Raw genomic sequence first — 21,490 nt, 5'->3', positions numbered from 1 at the left:
GTTATTGAAGCAGTGGTACAATTTTGACTGAATCTGTTACACATTGTTGGTCATTTGAGGGCAAGTAAAACCAAGTCCGTTGAAATAGAATAGTAATTGAAGTAAAGCAAGTGAAAATGAGGGAACAGAAATACTGAAAAGTGCTATCTTTTTGTAGTTACTTTTTACTGATTAACGTGAATGTACATGTATATAAGAAAAGTTAAAACGAGGTCCAAGGAAGAGTATGAGAGTTACACTTGTCTTTTAAGTAAATGTTTCCAAAGCTTATCATTTCATCTAAAGTGAAAGTAAAATACTCTTTTGACATGGATTCTATCATAAATGTGGCTTTAATCTTCCCTATGCTTGTTCTATGTAGATATATTTTATCTCTCCAAACCTTTTATAAACTATTTGAGGTTGGAGTTTATGTGCTCTGTTCTTTTGTTTATACCATAGTACCCAGCACAAAGCTAGGTGTGGAGAGAAGATGCTTAATATGAGCCTTAAGAATAACTAAGTTTTTGAAAACTAATCTATTTTTCATGCTTGTGCCTGAATTCTTTGGGAGAAAATAAAGTTGTTGATGTGGCAAATAAAACCTATTATACCGTGTTTTAATGAACAAAAATTTTTTTGAATACCATCTTTCATGGCATGTGTGAGTTGTAAATGAGAGTGGTAACAGGTAGGGCAAGAGGACTGAAGAAGGTGGGGAAAAATACAGATCCTAAACCAGAGGTAAAATTTTCACCTGACCTTAAAGAGCTTCAGTTCTCTATTCTTTATTGAAAATTATTCCCAAGACCAAAAACTGAAAAGACTGCCATAATTTTAAATTACGCAATTATCCTGGGCTATAGGAGGCCACTGAACTAACACACACATATTAAATCTCTTTTTTAATGTAAAATTAATAAATTAAATTAAAGGTGAGTCACAGTTTGTACAGCTCATTTTCAAAATTACAATATGGAAAGTAAATACACTGCTGTGTGGGAATACATAGCTTATCTGTCACTGATAGCTAATGAATTCTTTCCTATTAAAATTTAATTGAAAATCTTCAGTGATATTTAAGCTTTCACAGAAGTGTAAACTACTGTGACTACAATTCACAATGCATTTAAAACAATTATTCTTTATCATTAAAGTTAATAATATGCACATTAACCTCTTATGTAGTCTAAATCAATATTGTAGTTTAAAAGATATGACCTCTGGACAGCTTTCTCTAAATATTGATTTCATTGTCATTTGTATAAGGTATCAAACAAATTACATGCTGCACTAATATCATTAATGCTGCCCCCATAGAGCCAATGACTTTATGGGTTCTTACAATACAGGACATGACATTACAAAAATATTGAGGACATCACAAGATATAATTACCGAATGGATGAGGTTTGACTATGGCTGAGTAGAGTGGTTCTGAATATATGATAACTTCCAAATCCTTCACTCTCCGTGGACAGAAAAAATACTGCTCTTTAACATGCAGATTGGTTACTGAGGTTAAGTTTCAAATGGCAGAATTTTTTTCTGCCTCAGAGGGTCTAATTTACCTTTTTGTGATGCCATAGATATTTCAGAAGAGAATCTAAAGTCAGATTAAAATGTTGTAATTCTGCAATAGAACAGTTTTCCCAAAATAAACTTGTTTAGGAATTTCTATTACCAGTTCCTAGTGAGTCAGATGAGTTGGAAAATACATGCATTAAAGTAAAGGGGCTGAACCTTTCAAAGGTCGTTGAATTAAATAAAATCTGATTTAGGGATGGATATGTATCACGTTTCTCCTCATAACCAGCAGTTATAGTAGTAGTTTTGTAAAAAAAATTGCAAATTAAAATAGCAGCCGTGTAATTTGCTCTCTTTTACTTTTTTCAAGTTCTAAATTGCTCTGAATCACAATTGTTAGCATCACCCAGTTACATCTAACTCTATTTTGATGTTATTTTTTAGTTTTTAAAATTTTACTTTACTTTTTGTTTTCTATAAAACTTTTTAGAAAAGAGATGTGGTCACGGTCACGACACTGTGAACTGTGGGTGCTATTTGTACTAAAAATGTTCCCTCCATATCTCTTGTAGGTAAAAGTGACCCATTTTGTGTGGTTGAACTGAACAATGATAGGCTGCTAACACATACGGTCTACAAAAATCTCAATCCAGAGTGGAACAAAGTCTTCACATTGTGAGTAGTCATTACTTTGAGCTCATTTCAAAACTGCTGCTAAATGATATTTATTTTTGAGATTTTTGTGCGTTTCTTCTTAACTGATTAACAACTCAATGAATCTGGCCTGCCTTTGCCAGCAACAAAGAATTGCATAATTGCATTACCTTCCTGATAGTGAAACCTGGGGAAAGGGTATGCCATTTTTCTTTGTTTTCACAGATATTTTTTTTAAACTGTGCATCTTATATATGATTTGACGAAGGATTTTGCTCCCATTAACTGAATTGCCGTACTGCTTCTTCCTTTTATACTTTCTATTGAAATTCTCCCCAACTGCACTGACACCAAGGAGGACAAAGCTCTATTTGTTCCATTGCTCAAATCAGCAAACAATCCAGTCTCGGATTCGGCAGATGTTTTAGTTTTGGTTTGTTGCATTTTAGCACAATAAGAATATTAAGTACGGTCCTACGTACCAGAAAACACTTTGAGTTAATTTTCTTTTTTTTTTTTTAAAGTTTGTAAATCTTTTCGATCATGCACTGTAAAAGCTGCCGATGTTACACTATAGTTATCTCCTAAGTCCGTGGTTTTTTTGTTTTTTTTTTTTTAAGCTGGGCTTTAGAAATGAACTCTGAACAAAGGAAAACTCTCCAAACAGAAGTACTTCTTAAAAGTTTTCTAACATAGTTTTATTTTATTTTCGTATATGAGAAACTGCTAAATTCCTCATTAATTTCTTATAATGTCCTTGCTTAAGAGCCAGTAACTAATTAGATTTAATTATCTGACCAATTTATCTTTAAGGAATTTCACATTTTTATAAGAGATGAAAGCCTGGTCAGGAGACTTGCACTCCTAAGAAGGTTGTGGAGAGTGTTTTTCTCTGGAATGCATAATTGAATGAATAGGTTTGATAATTATCAAAGCCATTAATTGATTGTGCTCTGATAAAGCCTTTTCTCACATGTGGTTGCAGTCTTTCAGTAATGAATATATTCATTTTTTGTTTTCTCTTAATTCATGTTTTCTTGGTAAACAGTTTGATCAAAGAATAAATGCTGTCAACAATTGGGGCTTATTTTTCTAGAAACAAAATATGAAGAGCTTGCATACTTGTTTATTACATATGTTGTCTTTGGAACATAATGGAACACTACTTAATTTCTAAATCCTAGGGTGGTACAATAGCTATCAACGTTACATTGTCCTCATTCTGTACTCTGTGTTGGTTAAGTTTTACTATAAACCTAATAGAAATAAGTCAGAGTTTTGGTGACAGCTATAAAGATAAAGAGATGTTCTATTACGATAAAAAAGAAAAATTATATAAACTATACTGTGACTCTTGCTGAAATCAAACCTGGTGGTGCTTTATGTGGGAGTAACAAGAAGATGGGAATTATTGTAATAATGAGAATAGGACAAGTCTAAAAAAAAATAAGTGCCACTTATTGATTTTTTGTTTTTTACAATAACTTATTCTTTGCCCATCCAGATAGAAATTATATTTTATTGAAAAATTATAACTTAAAGTTACAGTTGTATTCAAAGTTCCAGATAATAGAACCATCATGTCTACTAAGGTGCATTGTGGGAAATTCTGTCAGATACCAAGCTACCTTATGTATGTGTATGCAAATGGTATACATAAAACACATATATACCAAATCAGCTGGAGCTATCTAAATTTTCAAAAGCATTTGTGTTCTTGTTCCCCACTGATGAAGTCTTTTATTCCTTACCTATATTTATTATGCAGCAACATTAAAGATATCCATTCAGTTCTTGAAGTGACAGTTTATGATGAAGATCGGGATCGAAGTGCTGACTTTCTGGGCAAAGTTGCTATACCATTGCTGTCCGTAAGTTTCATTCACCTGACACACTGCTCTGTGTTGCTTTTGCTCAAGGAAAAAAAAAAAACCCTCAGCTCTATATCTGTCATTTCTCAACCAAGGTCTGTAATAAGAACACTAAAAATTTTAACATACTCAATGCACGGCCATGTTGAATCCCATGATAGTTAATTTTTCCTGACAGACTTGATCCTGGTAATGAACAGGTACTTGTCAGAATTGCCACAGTTGTTTTGGGTTCTCTGTCAGTTTCAGCAGCTGGGGGTCAAAGGTCACTGAGGGAGTGTATTCAGTGGAGACCGCGAGACAGACGGCTGTCATGTCCTTTTCCCGCAGATTCAAAATGGTGAACAGAAAGCCTACGTCTTGAAAAACAAGCAGCTGACAGGGCCAACAAAGGGGGTCATCTATCTTGAAATAGATGTGATTTTTAATGCTGTAAGTCTTAACTTTGGCTTTTTTGTACTGCTAAAGAGTTCAGTTTCATGAAAGCTTTTGTTCCTGATTTGTAGAGAATTTCTGTCATTCCGCATTTTCTCTAAACCTTGATGTATCCTGGAGAATATGCTTCTGCCGCTGCCTGGCACACCCACACTTTCTGCTATAGCTGGCGGCGGCCGCTGTGGCTGTGCTCTGGGCGCTGCCTGCCGGCGTCAGAAATGGAAGCGCATGCATGTGCAACTGTATACATTTATGTTTTATGAGCACAGCAGCCAGGACTTTGAAACTTTCGAAATTATCGCAAATTGAACTGCGTGAAAAACTTGTAAACATTTGTACTCTATTAATCCATAACAGACACATATGTTGATGTATAGGTGAAAGCCAGCTTACGAACATTAATACCCAAAGAACAGAAGTACATTGAAGAGGAAAACAGACTCTCTAAACAGGTAAAAAGCAAGGAAAGATTAATCCCTCTGGGAAGACTTGATTATATCTGTAAAACATCTACGTAAATTCAAATAAACTTTGGAGGTATGGAGGGGGGAAGACTATGGAATTTTTGATCATCTACTGATGTGAAATGGCTCTTTCTTTTATTCTTTCTTTTTCTCGTTTCCCTTCCTTTCCTTAAAAGATCAAACAAGGACAATACCAAACTAGTAAGTTGGATGGGGGTGGTCAGAAAGGAAAGGGGATACTGTAGGCTCTGCATAGAATGGATACGTATTCATGCGTTAGCAGAAGAATGATCATTTTGAACATAAAATACAGTTTGATTGCCATGGAATGTGTAAATGAGAACACCAAAAGCTGAGGTTCAAATATATGTCCAGACCACCCACAGGTATGATGCAGGTGTCTGTAAAGTGAGCCCAGTATAAAGCTCTTCCCTCTAATCCATGAGAGAGGGGGCTCTATCTTTTAAGGGAAGCCTTCCTCTTAATTAGATTTTAACTATGATCTTTTAGAAGTGAACTTTTATTGGCATTTTTAGCTAAGAAAATAGAAAATCAGGAACCCTGATTTTTATATCATGAAGAAATTTAAAATTATGCTTGATATCTCGTAATTAGACTTGTAGTTTTAAATTCGATTTGATAGCAAGTTAAGAAAAGAGTACTAAGCTACCCCTTTTAAAAATTGTTTACTTCCAATTAACACAGCTAAAATCAAATGTATTTGAGGTTATAAAGTTTACAGAACTCATTTGTGCGTGTTAAAATCTTTAATAATTTCCTGTGCTATTAGAAGGCCAAAAATATTTTGTTTTTAATCCAATCACTTCACCATAAACAGTGCAATCTTTAGTTGTTTAAAGACAATGCATGAGTTACAAATGTAATACCTATCTGAACAGAAATACAGATTACATATTTCCACAGTTATAGTTAAAAGTTATAAAAGTAGCACTTAAAGTAAGGTGATCAGGGGCCAAGAAGGAAACAAATAGGGACACTTTTTACTTTGCCTGAAAGAAATTTTAACTTGTTTAAACTGGTAGGCACGTATGCGCATCTGTATGTACACATATATATATTATTTTTTCTATATGACCCTAGTTAACTTTACATATCTACTTTAAAATACCAGATCGGCCTTGAAGTGTACTTGGAAGTAGCAAAACATTAACCTGCAGACATATTACTCTAATTATTAACATAGCTGTATATAAGTTTTTGAACCTATATCTAGCGTACGGGCTGCTTTTCTTAGAGCTGCAGTCATGCCTTAATTTTAAATTTTTAATTTAAATTATATCAATTCTCATGTACTTTTTTTTTCTTGTTCAATATCTGTAGCTTGTCTATCTCTTTTTTTTTATTGAGGTGTAGTTGATGTACAGTATTATATGTTACAAGTGTACACTATAGTGATTCCCAATTTTTAAAGGTTTGTTCCATTTGTCGTTATTATAAAATATTGACTATATTCCTCGTGTAGTACGATATATCTTTGTAACTTATTTTATATACAATAGTTTGTCATATGCCTTTTTTAGTAACAGATTTTGTAAAGTACTTGCCATACATTTTTCCCTAAATCCAATATTATGAAAAAGTAATGAGAAAATGTGGGTGAAATTTATTGTGGGAAGGAGAGAGATAGAGAGAGGAAGAGGGAAAAGAGAGAGAGAGAATGAGACTATGATAGTAAGAAAGGGAGAATCCTACTGAAATGGTGAAAAAAATGTTAGTTTTCTATAATAAAGCAATACTTGACAGGTTTTTCCCTAAGGCCCTAAATAAAACCATCCCTATTTATCCATTTCACTTTGAAATATCTTGAAATTAAAGCATTTAAAGCATTTTAAAAGCACAGGACTTCAGAATTCTTGAATATATTTAAGGTTCCCAGTATTCTAAGTGGCAAAAAAATGTTTTTGATCTTTTGGAGATTTTTTTTTCTTTTGAACAGAGGTAGCCCAGCTTGCATGATAGTATTATTTATGCAAATATATTTAACTAAGAAATTGCACTTATAATTTAGTTCTTTTCACCTTCTCTAGAGATACTTCTTTTCTTCTAACTTGTGAGTCAAATTGCTTGGTATATTCTTACAACTTTATTAACTTTCTGAATCCATTTTAAATCACACTAATCTTGAAGAATTTTGTAGCATATCTGATGGGTTTTAGTCTTGCAAATTCTAATAATACTTTCATCTTCCTATAGCTGCTACTAAGAAACTTTATCAGAATGAAGCGTTGTGTCATGGTGCTCGTAAATGCTGCATACTACATTAATAGTTGCTTTGACTGGGATTCACCCGCAAGGAGCCTCGCTGCGTTTGTGGTATGATCATACTGTATTACTTACATTATTATTCATTAAATTCAGTAATCATAGCTGCATGTTTCTGTGGCAATAGTTACAGTTATGTTGATGTGGCCATTTTAAACTTCTATTTTGAGACTTGACTGGGCAGATTTGCCGTGGGCAGGAACCTGATGGATTGTTCAGGGTCTGAGTCCAAGAATACATCCCCGCCTCAGATTTCCGGAATATAAGACATCTCAGCCAATGTATAATTTTCTCTGTGACAGTTAAAATGTAAAATTTTACATATTGCATAATTCCAAATCCTAATAGCAGAGCCAAGAAAAGTCCTTAGCATTAAAAAATAATAATAATCTTGACCATCTTCATTTTAATTTTATTTGTCCTGTAGATATTTTTTCAAAATATGAAAATCTTTGGCAGTAGAATGCTAGTTGGTAGTACTTTAATATGTGAATCAGTTGGAAGTGGATGTGACCTATTTAAGGCACATTTTATTATTTCTGAGATTTCCAGCTTTTAAAAAGGCATGAGTGAGAGTTTGATAGATCCAAATAGTCCTCTGACAATGTTCATCTTGTAGCCTTTTACTTTGGTTATTTAAAAACTGCTGATGAGACCAACTTGCAAAGCTAGAAAATCTGAAAGAATACTTTCCTCTGAGCTTCAGCTGGGATTTTCTGCTCTCACATTATTTTTGCTTATTCAGGGTTTCGGTTTGAAGTTTAAGTGGAGTCGTTCTTTTGAAATCTTTTATTTTATTGTCATATTTGTTAGAATATGAGTACCTCATGCTTCCTTATAGTTGCCGGTTTCTCAGAATATGACTTTATTATAAGGGGCTTACAAGAAGAGTTTTAATTATAGTAACAAATCAACATTTTAGTATTACCATTCAAATGAGTGTATGCACATCTGTTTAGTACTTTGAGCTCTGTCCTCCTCTCAGGCCTTGTATGGGACTTTCATTAATGTCTGAGCACATGGAACAAAGAGTGTATATGTCCCTTTGTGTTGTAAGTTACCAGAAAGTTAGGCAGCCTGCTTCCCATAGACATGTTGTTGTCTCCTTAAAGAAAGTGACTGTCATCATCATTAAGTTTTAGAAAAGAAAATCTGCCTCTTTCAATATTCTTGTATTTAGCTCTTTCACATAATAAATACATTAGAGTACTGTTAAACAAACTTTATTATTATTTTTCAGCATCATAGAGGCACTTTGATGTTAATGAGGAAAAAATGATATTGAGTTTCTGTGTGTATTTTATGCCATTACTTCCAGGTTCAAGGGGCCTTATAGGAGACACAGTAATATTCTACTGAAAATGTCATGCTGCCATCTTTGATTCACTCCTTCCAAAGTCATTCCTCACAGCTATGTGTGAAATTTGAAAAGAGAGAAACCTATATAATTATATCATTTGTTCAGGAACCTTCATTTTGAGCAATTTAGCATTACAGTGTGTGTGTAAGTCTTCATAAACTTCATCTGGCTTCTAGAGGTCACTCATGTAAAATGAATTCAAGATGGCAGACTTTTTTTCCACAATTTCTTTCTGATTGAAAAAAAAAATCAGGCAGTGAAACTCTGAGAAACTTAGCTACATGTACATGATGGTACTTGAGTAATTTCACTGAAAGGGAGTCAAAATTCACTGGGGAAGAAATGTACTAGTCTCTCTCTTAGCTGGTGGTCAGTTTCTAACAGACCGGGTCCTACAAAACACAAGCTGAATGCAAGATGCTTTCAGAATAAGGGGGGCGGGGGAGGCCACAATAAAGGTAGGAAAAGGGACTCCTGACACTGATGGTGAAAAAAGAGAGACCAAAAACTACAATGTGAATGCACATTAACAGTACTTTTGAGAAGAAACAACAATATTAATGGTTTTATTGAAAAAAAAAAGAAGCACTGAATTACATTCCACTGAATGTTATTAAAACAATGAAAACAAAAGCCAGCTTCATTTATCTGAACCTGAACTAAGAGTTCCAGGAGAATGGGGACCCTGCCTTTTTCACCTGGGACTTTAGCATCACCTGAAGAGTATCTAGCGTTAGTAGGCTCCCAATGAAAATGACTATCTAAATCAATAGACCAACCAATGATCCAGTCAGTCAGTCATTCTGAAATTTTTTTCTTATGTGGAGAAACTTTCTTCAATGATACCATATAAATAAGGGTTTGCTCTAATAAAGCTAGCTATTAAATGATGATAGACATAGCTTAATGCTTTGTAGCAATTTTTCCTAGACCTTCCATTTGAATTCTAAACTATTTCATAATCCTCTCTCAGTCATCTATTTTAGCCTCAGATTAAATTCTGATTCAAAAAGATCCTTATATAATAATAACAACAACTAGTATTTATTACAAGTCTATGTGCCAAAGAACTGTTTTACAGGCACTAAAGCATGAAAGTGCTTTTCATGCATTAATAAATTTAATATTCCCAACAACCTTATTCTGAGGTAGATACTATTATTTTCCTGATATACAGACGGAGAAGCTGAGGCACAGGCAAGTTAAGTACCTTGCCCCAAGCCACGTGGATATTATTTCCTTTTTAAAAGAGCTTTTAAAATATGTACCTTGTAATCTTAATATCATAACGATTTGGGAAAAAATAACTATTGTAGGATTTTTATTCATCTTGTAGATATTAAATGATGTATTTAAAAATGAAACGTTTCAAAGATCTTATTGCATAACCAGAGCCTTTTTTAGGCCAGTTTTTTGAAAAGAACTGCTTTCCATTAGGAGAAGCTATGAGCAGCACCCCATTGTTATAAACATATTGTTCCCATCATTCCCTGTTGATGGATCACGGGTCTATTATTATAATATTGGTTCCACTTGGCCCACTTTTTCATAAATGCAGCTGCCTCACATGGAGCACATGCATTTGTACCATTATGCCGCTTGGTTTTAGGCCCAGATCAGTAAACTTTATGTTTAAGTGCCTTTTTTCTATTCCATTTTATTTTTCTTTTCTAATTTACTATCCAAAAATAAATGTAGAATAATGAAATTAAAATGGAAAAACAATAATTTTTGTCCCTATGTCAGTTAAAGTGGAGAGTATGTGAAATGCAGGGGGAGAGCTGCCCTGGCTTCTTTATGTGCTACCTATGTGCTCTATGGAAGGTTCAAAGCTGGCTTACAGTATTAGAAGTGGAAATCGGCCTGGAAGGTGATGGATGAAATATAAGCAAACACGTTCCTGGGAATGAATGTCCTTGTTGTTGTGTGCTATGAATTAGGTTTCTAAATTTTACTATGAATATTGTATGCTTAAGAGCAAACACAGACGTATGTGATGTGGAAGGCACAACCGCTTGTCTTTGGGAATCATCTATTGTAGACGTGGAAATGTCTCATAAATTGGGCCTAATTTTCATCAGGCTCTTGACCAGACATTTGTGTTCTTGTGGATGTCAGTGGGTGCAACGTGGAAAAAAAAAAAGTGTACATTCTCTCTTTCTTTTCAGTACTGTCATTTCTCACTTTAATGAGCACAAAAATAATTGGACAACCGGGCTATCAGTAAAAAGGACACACTTCAGTGTGCGTCAAAGAATTATTTTACAGGACAAACTTTAATCTTTAAATGGGATTGTAGATAATTTGTGGTACCATCTGTCCATTTGGAATTGTTTTAGCCTTTTCTGTCGTTATACAGTAAGTGCCGCTGTGTTTAACATTAACATTTGATATTTTACACATTTAATTTCTGTTCTGCTGTGTGGTCCTTAGGGAATGGAGCGCTAGTGCTACATGAGAGAGACAAAGTATTGATCAGTTAACATTTCAGCTACATTTATGTATGTCGCAAAATTAATGAAAATGCCAGACAAAAATGTCAGAGTGCACAAAAAGGTAGAATTTAAATTTGGTAGTTTAATGAAAAGTTTAAGATGTGCATTATCAAAAATGTCCTCTTGCCTTTAAAGTACAATTCCTAACAGAATAACTAAAGGGAGACACATATTTTACTTAGAGGAACAATGAACATGAATTACGAAGGGATGTCAACTCCTCAAAGTACCTTGTGTTCCAAAACAGCATGTTTGAATGCTTAACTGTTACTCATAAAATACATGTGTTTCTGTTCCTATCTGGAGAGCTACTGGCTTCAGCCCTCCGGGCTGACCAGCCGATGAGGCAGGCTTCCTACCGAGATTCTCCCCCTAGGTTTTCCTTGGTATCCAGGCATTCCTTTTGTGTCAAAACTGAGAATTCCCTCTACAGCAATTCATTGAGGCCACTCTGGTTCATTACTCGTTCCTTTCTGGGTCGTTTTCAAATGCCTGGTTTCCCTTTGCTCCTAGATAATTTGAGCTCCACCTTCATTCAATCCCCATTTTAGTAAAGGATCACACTCTGGACAACAGCGACTCTCAGAAAAGCTGGGCCATTATGCAGGCAAAGAGAAAAAACAGTGATGATGTATGCAAAGAATGACATGAGACAGCTCTGTGTAGCCAAATGATTTAAAAAAAAAAAAAAATGGAGGAAGCACAAGCAAAGGAGGAACTGAACTTGCAGAGGCGATGGGAATATAGTACAATGATCTGAAGACAATAGGCTCCCGAGGAAACCTTATCAGGTACTTCCTGTGTAGAAAGCCTGCTGCTATTAAACAACATATGGATTTTTCTAAAAGTTATTACAAACAATAGGACATTTTAAGTGACCTTCATGTTCAAGGACTAAAAAGGGAGCATCGCTTAAGAAGAAATGTTAATGTGAAAACAAAGACATGTCTATATCACCTGTAGTTTAGATTCAAGTCTTACTAGCCTTCATATCACTGAACAAAAGAGGGTGATTGTACCGGACATATGGAAGGTAATTTTAAATTTCAACAGAAATTTCTATTTTAAAGAGTGTGAGACATCAGTAATACCGCACCAACAAGATTATGCTTCAGGTTTCTAGCAATTTTCAAATGATTTTTATAGAAGCTTTTATTGTTGTTGCTACCATTTTTTTTTTAGTGCCAGCAGAAAAAATTGGAAATGTTCCAGATGTAATTTTTGTTACTTTCCCCACAACAGCAAAACAGAAGGACCCCTGAAAACCAAAGAAACAAGTACTAAAGCAGAATGATCTATAACTGATGGTCCTATCCTTGTATTCTTGAATTTTCCTGGAATTATGTAAATCTAAACTTCCAAGACCTTTTGCCCACCCTTCTTTATAGATGCTTTCCTCTGACATAAGGACTTACTAAGTTTATAAACAATACTTCCAATTTAATTTACACAAATTTTAAAGGTACGTTAAACATTTCCTTCACAAGTGTGTAAGTGAGAAAAAAAAGAAAGCCTATACAGAGTTTCATTGATTTAGAAGATTGTATACCTCCAAAGTTGCCTAAAATGCCTTTTACAAAGTCAAAGAGTATTGACACTTAGAAGATTCTAGTACTATATTTTTCTTTTCAGTAAATAGATTGTGTGCCCAGTTCATATGAACGTGCTGGCACTTTAAGTTGATGTATACATTTTTTCCAAATTTATCTGAATTCCATGGAAGGAAAATTTTTTTCAAGCATTGGCCTATGAAAAAATAGGTTTTTTTTAAGTGGTACCTTCTGAAAAGCATTGCATATAATTTCTTGCAACTGTGTAAAAGCCCCCCCAGAGACCACAATTTAGAAGTGAGTTGAGTTCTAGGATTGATCACAATTAGCTAAAATCAGATATTAATGAAACAAAACATTTTGACTAGATTTCTCCAATCCTTGAGGAGTGATGCTCTAGTTCAGTTTGCAGGTCTATTTAAATGTATAATCTTTTTGTTTTATTTTTGTGGCTGTTACATATACCAATGCAGCACTTCCTCAAATCAGCGCTTAGCTTTCTTTAAATGGTGCCAATACCCTTTTTTGTTTATTTTAATCGATGTCAGCAAAAGGGGCTCCTGCTCTTTGGAGGGAGATGATAACATAAGGCACAGAGTCTACTACTCTCTGAAAAGCTTACTCCTCTTAAATTTTATTTTATATTTTCAACAAGAAGAATTTAATTCTTATAACACATCGCACACATTTTCTATTATTTCTACTCTCCCTCCTTTGTTCTCTAAAGCAGGAAGTAGTAAGATGCTATAATCTGGGGACGTTTTCTTCTGTGGGTGATTTGAGGAAAATCGAGTTATTTCACTTTTTCTCAAGTACAGTACTGTTGTGCTATATTATAATCAAACATGAACTGCCGATATCATCAGCATAACAATGATACCATATTGAATCTAGGAATTAGCCTTCTCATGAACCTTAATGGTATGTGCAATGAAAGTTGGGGTGACACCAGTGCCTCCTTGTGGTCTCCTTCTGGCTGTATGGCTGCTGTGCCATTTCCCCAGGCAGCCCCCTTGTATTATGCATCAGGTAGTTACAGCCTCAAAACCTTTATGAGACCCTTAAAAAATATGTTGCATCCAGATTTTACAACTAAGTTGACTAAGGATCAAAACTTATAAAATAATGAAATCAGAGGCGTCTCACTATCTGTCCTCAGATTCCTAAACCAATGTTCTTGTCCTCTGAAAAATTTTCCACCCCCTAGCTTCAATCTAAATTGTTAGGCACATGCATTTTAAGCAAAATAGCAAGCCATATTCCATTGCAAAATATTATTCTGTAAAGTGTTTTTCAAAGGAGAAAATTTAAATGAATGAGATAATTGTATAATTTATTTTAGTAAAATTCTGTAAAGTAAGAGTAATAACTCTTCTGAAAGATTGTAAATTACAACAGCAATGCAGTCATTAATATACTTTAGACAGTGACTTCACTCTCCACATGTTTTCATGCCCCTTTGCATTGGGTAAATATTAAGAAATAAGGAGTAGAATGCTTTCTATTGTCTGATTTTTCTATTTTGACCAATTATGAAGATATACCTTAGAATTGTGGTGTATTAGAGTTAATGTACCAAGTGAGAAACTAACCTGAAATGCTGTTAAGGAAGATTTTCATTGCCTCCTTTCTTGCCATCATTTTACCACGATTTAACATTACATTCAGAATCGACTATGGATGCAGTAGTCACTCCTGCCATAGTAAGTGTGTGAGTTATGACACTGTGTTGCATCCTCTATTTTGCTGTGATGACAGAGATCCAATACTCAGCAAGTGGTAACATTAGAGGTCAGTAACAGAGGGAAGATGAAAGAGTGACCATTTCTCGTGTTTGCACCAGTCATCAGCCACTGGCTCAAAGGGAAGTAATGAAGAGAAAATCAGAGAAAAGCTAAGAAGCAAGGAAAGATAGAAATCACATCAAAGTGTAAACAGATATTTAGATAAAAATGAAAGGCAACCCTGATTTTAAGGATGGGAAAAAAGATTTTAGAGACAAAGCTTGGCTTTTATTTTGTTTTAAATCAGTGTTTCTCTGTTTTTCTCATATTCACCTCTCTAAGGGGAAGCTTTTCATTTACTTTAATGAGAGAAATGAAATACTAAGGAATAAGATTTTCTCAGGGAGTGTTGAGCTTTGAAGGGCCACAGATCATTGTGATACCTAAGATTCTTTTTGCTCTCCCCCAAGAACCAATTTTTACCCCCTTGGGTGCCATCTCAACCCTGTTGAGAATTCATGCTCTAGATGAAGTTTAATGTGAGTTTAACTATGTTTACTTTCATGCTCTTGGTGGTAAAGTCTAGTTTAGATTTTTGGTAGTTTGCATACAATGCAAATTATTCCCATAGGTAATCAGTCTGGAGAAAGAATTAGTGATCTCTATACAAAATTACGGACTGCATTGGAGTCCAGTGAAAGGAAAGATTTTGTTTGGCTTCATAGAGATTGAAGAATTGAATCTTCCCCTTATGAAAACCCATATGAGAGTTTTCTTCTCTACACCGATTCCAAGGGTGCATTGTTGTGCTTCACTGAAATGGAGAAGTGGGGTGAATATTAATTCTGGCCTAAGTAATATAACCTCTATCATTATGAAGGTTAGATGGGTTTTGTCCATACATTGTACTATAGTTATGACTAATAGATAGTCTTTATATTCCTAAATGAGTATCATTATGTTAGAGATATAAAAGCATGCTTTATTAGGCTTGATTACCTATTAGATTTTCATTGGAAGGGAAGGAAAAAGGGTTGTGGAATAGGAAAGTCATTTAAAACAGGGAAGATACACGTTCTACTGGCTATTCTGTATGGCTGGTTACTCAGTTCCCCGTAGGAATCAAAAAACTTTTACTGTTGTAATTTATCAATAATAAGTAAATATATGATGTTTTATATTCCACTTAGCTATATACAAATAATTCAGCTGCATTTTCCATAGTTAGCATCTTTACAGTTTCTGCCAAGAAGACTTCAGGCAATACTTACATGTTTGAAACAAGAATATATCATCCAATTTTGTCATAAAATGTTGGTGAATTAAATACTATTTTCCTTAGAGAAATCTTTTGGATTTCATTTAATATAAGAGATTGCCAAGGCTACAAGTAGTCCATTAATTATCCACAAATTATTATGCTGAGGTTGCATATAAGAGGTGTTATATTTTGAAGTGATATTAGTAAAGTAATGGCTGCTACTCAGAGAAAATTAATTCATAAATATAGAAATTCAGATAGCTGAGGTCCCTTTTTCTAGTTAGGCAGCAATATTGAAAACTTATCTGGTTTTGTTTAAATTATTTTAAATCGAGTTTGATTTTTCCATTGCAAGAGACTATTGCATGCCTCAACCAGGAGGCTGGTATTTTTAAGAGAGACCTTTAACCAAGGTTCTACTAGTTTGGGTGTGCACTGTTTCCTTTATTTTTTAAATTCTCAGAATATGAGCCTCCTACCACAGTTTTTTTTCTAAGTCCTAAATCTTGGTTGATATGTAGTTAAAACTACATATTTTTTCATATAGACTCACAACCTCCAAACAAGATGTAAAAGTCTGTTTTGTAAGATAGCTGCTTAAACCTTGGAATGCATTTCCCCACAGTGGCAATATCATAAATACTGACATAGAACCATTCACAAAGCCTATCAGTCCCTTCATAGAGTACTAGCTGTAGAATGGAAATATCACATGTAGGAAGTAGATTCAATGCAATCATGGCTTGGTGCTCAGGATGCCAGGAACACACCTACCCCAATCCTACCTCAGGATAGAGCACCTTCTTCATGGCAAAGGCAAGGGTCTACAAAGGTGGAGATTGTATGGGCTTTTAAGGGTGCAGATGAATTCATAGAATGTTACAGTTGGAAGGCATCTTAGACATCATTTTACAGTAGAGGAAATTAAAGTGCCATAAGGGAGAGGAACTTACTGAGGCACTAACTCTTCTTCTCCCCCAGTTGTTGGTAATGGACACTTAGAAGACAGCAGCATTGAGAAGAGAAGAAGAGGGGGAGAGAGGGAGAGAGAGGGAGAGAGAGGGAGAGAATCTCTGTCCCGAAGTTTATAAGTCAAGTTGTCCTTAATTAAGGAAAACCAAGTGACATTGTCCTGTAGAGTTCTAAGCGTGTAAAATTAGGCTCCCAGTTCTTGGTATTCCCTATTCAGGAATGTGTTGATCGAAAGGGCTGGAACTGCCTATTCAAAATAGTAAATCTGTGCTCACTTTGCTTAGTATTATTCCTACAGTTCAAGTAATAAGTGCATATCTTATCTTCTGATGAACTTCTCTATTAGTTGCGATCACATCACATTACAGCTCCCCCAAACACTGCAGAGATGTGTATATAGTAATAAAGGACACAAAAAGTTCACTGTGTATTTAAGTGAGGTACATTTTAGACAAGCAAAGAAATGTCATTTGGCCTCTAAGTAGTATAAATTACTTATTCCCGAAAGTAAATGTAGACTCATTAAGAATATATTTCCCAGGTTTCAAACACATACTTTCATGAGTTGCTTAAACAGTTTAAACCATCTATATTGATCCATATTGATTTAATGGTAGCTGAGATGAACCTGTCCATGGCCTAAATTTCCATTAGACTGAATAAATGCCAGGAAAAAAGTGTATGTATTGTGAATTACCTAGGAAAACTGGTGATCCAGTTTCATTGTTTTGCTTTAATCCTAAATTTCCTTTAAAATTACATAGATCAAAACTTTTCTAGCATATAATTAAGCAAAAAAATGGAAGCGTATATTCCTTTACAAAGTGGTGGAAGTACTGAATTAATAATAATTTGGGCATATGTTAAGATACTATTAGAATTTGTAGGGTGTTTCCCACTTTGTTATATAAATTATGTGAGGTATAGTTTGCTATAAATTTGGTGCACCAATTTATTGCTATTGGAGTTACTGGAGTGAAGAAAGCTAAATGAAATCATCTATATGAAATGCTTTGAAGTCCTTAAGTATGAGGGCCCTTGGATCATTTAGGCTTGAATAATACATAAGACCACAACAACACAGGTTTTTGTTTCTGAGAGCTGTTGTAACCTTTCAAAATTTGTATCAATCTTGAGAAAATGATTTAACTTAAAATTATTATTTGGAAATATCCTACACTGGACCTAAGAAAGGGAAGTAAATCACAAGGAAAAATTTCTCATCAGTGTTTGCTAAAAATGCATGAGTGTTCCTCCAAAAATATGCGGGAGACGTAATACTACCTGGGTTCTATTTCTAATTGACTAGAATGTTTAACCTAAGTTTAAGGAACTAGGAAAAAAATAGATTGCAAACTGAAAAATGCCATTTTTCAGTATTTTTAATCCATTATTACAACCAGTGACAGGAGATAAATTCAGGCTGTTCTACTTGAGATGCATTTCAGTTCCATTAACAGATCTTCCCCGTTTTCATGCACACTCAATAAAGCTGTGTTGAATGACTGACTCAGATGACTTCAGCGGCAAAACTGGAAGTTAAAGCTGTAATATTGTAACAGAAACCCCCAACAGTAGTATCAGATGAAGCTGAGAATAAATGTAGTATATCAGGCATCATAAAAGGGTGAATGTGGGATACATTTATGCCCTCCTCTATCTATTGTGAGATTCATACATAAGATTCACACTCATTATTTTCGTCATCTTAATGAGATCAGTGTGGGAACATTTCTCTACTCTCCCTCTTGACTGTCAGAAATGGGGCACTCCATTATTTCTCCTTCTTCTCTCTACTTTTAAGGGACAAGCTATATTTTCTTGGAAGGCCAGAAATGTTAACTGATTACATCAGGCAGCCTCAGAGCATAACACAGAAAGGCTAAAGGACTCTAGGTGGAGACTACAGCGTTGCTCTCTCTCTCTCTCGCTCTCGCTCTCGTTCTCTTTGTCTTTCCTATGTGTACTTTCTTTTCTTTCAGACTTTTATTGTCTGCCCTACTTCCCAAGGGGTTTCCTTGGAAAAGAAGGGAAATTTCTCCATGTGGAGGAAAATAGGGTACCTGAGTATTATCTCTAATTGCTACCCTCCTTCTCTTTGGATCTATTTCCCTGATTAGTTTTGCACAGTCTTCCTGAACCAGCTCTGAACATAATCCGTTCATGTGTTCAAGCCAGACATGTGTCCGGCCTTGAACTAAAAGAAGTAGAATGGGCAAGGCACCCATTCTAATGCATCTTATCCTCAAATAAATTTTCAGATCTGTCAAGTAACAGTCACTGTTTATAATTAAAGTTGCTAGGAGAGATTTTTATCATGTTTTGAGATCATGAATTCCCTTCATCCTTAAGGACAAGACAACAGAAACTTACAAAAATATTATTCAAGCCATCTAGGCTATTGATTATTAATTTATATTGTAACCACACTGGTTTTGGTACTGTTTTCCTTGAGAGGAACTCAGATTCCCTTTAACATGATTGAAGAATTTTAAAGTAGACATTTTTAATATTTGCTGCCCTCTTATTTATAACTTCTTTAATGCACCACTGTTAGCACAGGAAATATGAGTTAATAAAAATGTCATAGTATTAGTGAATGAAACACTATGTAATTGTCCCCAGGTAATAATTAACAGCATAAGGCTATATTAACAATAGTCTTAGTGTACAGTCCCTAAATGTATTTGATTCTCATCTTTTAAAAAGTAATTTTATACTGAAACTCAGTAATGAAATATTTGAGGGATTTAGTTAAGCCAGTTAATGTAAACTTCTTAGGTGCGCGAATCTTTTCAAGTGATTTGTATTATATTGGTATGTAAAACATCATTCTATTTTAAAATCAATCTGAGAGTCTGAAATAGCTTAATGATCGCCAGAGCAACCTTACTGAGATTCATAAAAGGCTTATTTATCTCATCACAGTATTTGTTAAAACAGTTGAAAAATAAAATTAATAAGCCATGAGGTCATTATTACGTAATGTTTTTGCTCACATAGATAAATGGGTTTCTTTTTCTCTCTTTCTTTTTAAATAATGTCTCACTGGCTTTGTTCTGTGGCTGCAGCAGGCTGTTAGTATGTATCTTTATACCATCAGAATGAATGAGATATATCTGTATAAATTATTGATTCACTTGAGCCTACCTCTGTAATTCAGAGCTGAAAACTCTGGCAGCTTATCTAATAGAATGATATAACTAGGAGAATGAAGTTACCTACCACAGCAACAATTGCCAGTTGGGGGGTCAAATGCCCTTTTACCTTTATACCTGAACACCTGCAAATTGAGCTGTATCCCATTCAGAATTTTAAGAACAGGTCCATTGTCGCAGGAAGTAGGAGTTTGTTTCTTGGAGAAAATCATGCCAGTTCTAGTTCTGAATGAAAGACAAGGCTTTTATTACTCAAGGGATATTAGGGCTGACTGCTTTTTTGAGAAAACAAATTTGCTGTAACTTTATCTGTAATTTAGTCCTGAATGGGTGCAAATAGACTGCACATTGTATGGTGCAGAAAGAAGAAAATAGGGGTTTGTTAAAGCCATACAAGGGCTATGTAACCATTATATTTCCGAGGGAAGTCTTATCGGAGTTGCAGGCTATAAGGGGGAATATTTTGGTTACAGCCTTAGGATCAAACACCTGTTTTGAATTTTAGTTTAGAATGACATTGGAAAAGAAAGTTTTTGTCTAAAATTATGGATGATGAAATACCCATCTCCTGAAAGTTGCTGTACAGGCTGTCTTTGACTTCGAGACTGGCCCTCTCCAGAAACTTCAGAAATCATTATAATCACTCCTGAGGTTGAACGCTAGACTCAGACCTAGGTGGACTGTGTGTTGACTTGTTTCACTTCTATAAGCAGATTAAATTTATAGCTTTATATACCCTTTCTGATTAAAAAATAAATACTATGCTCTATTCTTCACGTAAGAGTCTGATTTAAGCTTTGCCAAGGCTTAGAGCAAGACGGATGTTTTGAGTAAGGGACAAGAAAAAACACACTTCGGCTGGTGAGCCTCCAGGTCACACAGTGTGGGACTAATGGAAGGTACATGATTTGGAGAAACTCATCCCTCAAGTTGGTCACCCACACCTTAGTGAGCAAGCTCAGTAGTTGTCATAGAAACCCTTATTTTTACAGTGTTATAGTTGATCACTGACATGGAACCAGACTAGGTAATCAAACATCTTAGCCATATGCTTGTTCTGAGTTCCAACATAGTCAATTAGCACATTTTCTATTAAAAACTTAGTTGTAATAGGTCTTCATTAGCTAGCAGTTGCCATAATTGAATAGTTACTCAATTATGTCCATTCCCCCCAGCCTCATTTTCACTTCTTTTCTGAGTCCAAGTAGGAATATATCCAAGAGCATTCGTGAGCCCTGCTTTAAGCAAAATTCATGACCCCCACCTCAAACAAGCCAGGGCTGTTAGGGGTTGAGCCAGGGTTTAATACTTAATTTTCTTACTATGTTTTAGCATATATAACTAGGCCCTTGAGCTCTCCCTTTTTCTATTTATTTCAGAATTTCTAGTGTTTCTTCACTGAGTAAGGAGAGGAGAACTCTATGGTAAAGGCCCATTGTGCAATAATGTCTCTAGGATGTGATGACCTTTCTACCCTTAAACCCATCCCTTCTTTCACCATTTTCCATTCTCCCCATCAGATACCCATCTGGGCACATTATTATCCTGGGATTACTCCCCATTATCTGCATTATGGTCCCTGCTACCCTCTGTCTGTGTCTGCCATTATGATGTCACTGAAACTCACCTGTGCCCTGTATCATCTGATGATCAAATCTGTTGTCTAGGAGTGGGAATGCGCCACCTCCAGATAACATATGCACATTTTATCACTGGCCTTGTGGACAAAGTATTTCTGATTTTCTTAGACATCCAAG

General features: G+C 35.0%; 1 protein-coding gene across 9 annotated transcripts in view; it reads left to right on the top strand.

The window, feature by feature from the left end:
* The window catches only part of MCTP1 (multiple C2 and transmembrane domain containing 1), a 558,214-nt gene that overhangs the window by 390,835 nt on the left and 145,889 nt on the right, over nucleotides 1-21,490 (top strand). For all 9 annotated transcript variants that reach the window (XR_005019457.1, XM_036848826.1, XM_036848822.1 and 6 more), the window contains 5 exons: nucleotides 2,079-2,181; nucleotides 3,929-4,031; nucleotides 4,362-4,463; nucleotides 4,844-4,918; nucleotides 7,145-7,264. Coding sequence is in view for 8 of the 9 variants with exons in the window: in XM_036848826.1 (XP_036704721.1) it covers nucleotides 2,079-2,181; nucleotides 3,929-4,031; nucleotides 4,362-4,463; nucleotides 4,844-4,918; nucleotides 7,145-7,264 (503 nt within the window). In the remaining variant the exon portion in view is untranslated. The remainder of the gene's footprint in view (nucleotides 1-2,078; nucleotides 2,182-3,928; nucleotides 4,032-4,361; nucleotides 4,464-4,843; nucleotides 4,919-7,144; nucleotides 7,265-21,490) is intronic.

This window comes from Balaenoptera musculus, chromosome 3, assembly GCF_009873245.2.
Source record: "Balaenoptera musculus isolate JJ_BM4_2016_0621 chromosome 3, mBalMus1.pri.v3, whole genome shotgun sequence".
NCBI classification, from domain to species: domain Eukaryota; kingdom Metazoa; phylum Chordata; class Mammalia; order Artiodactyla; family Balaenopteridae; genus Balaenoptera; species Balaenoptera musculus.
The sequence above is the reverse complement of the archived record's forward strand: the minus strand, read 5'-3'. Positions and strand labels throughout refer to the sequence as shown.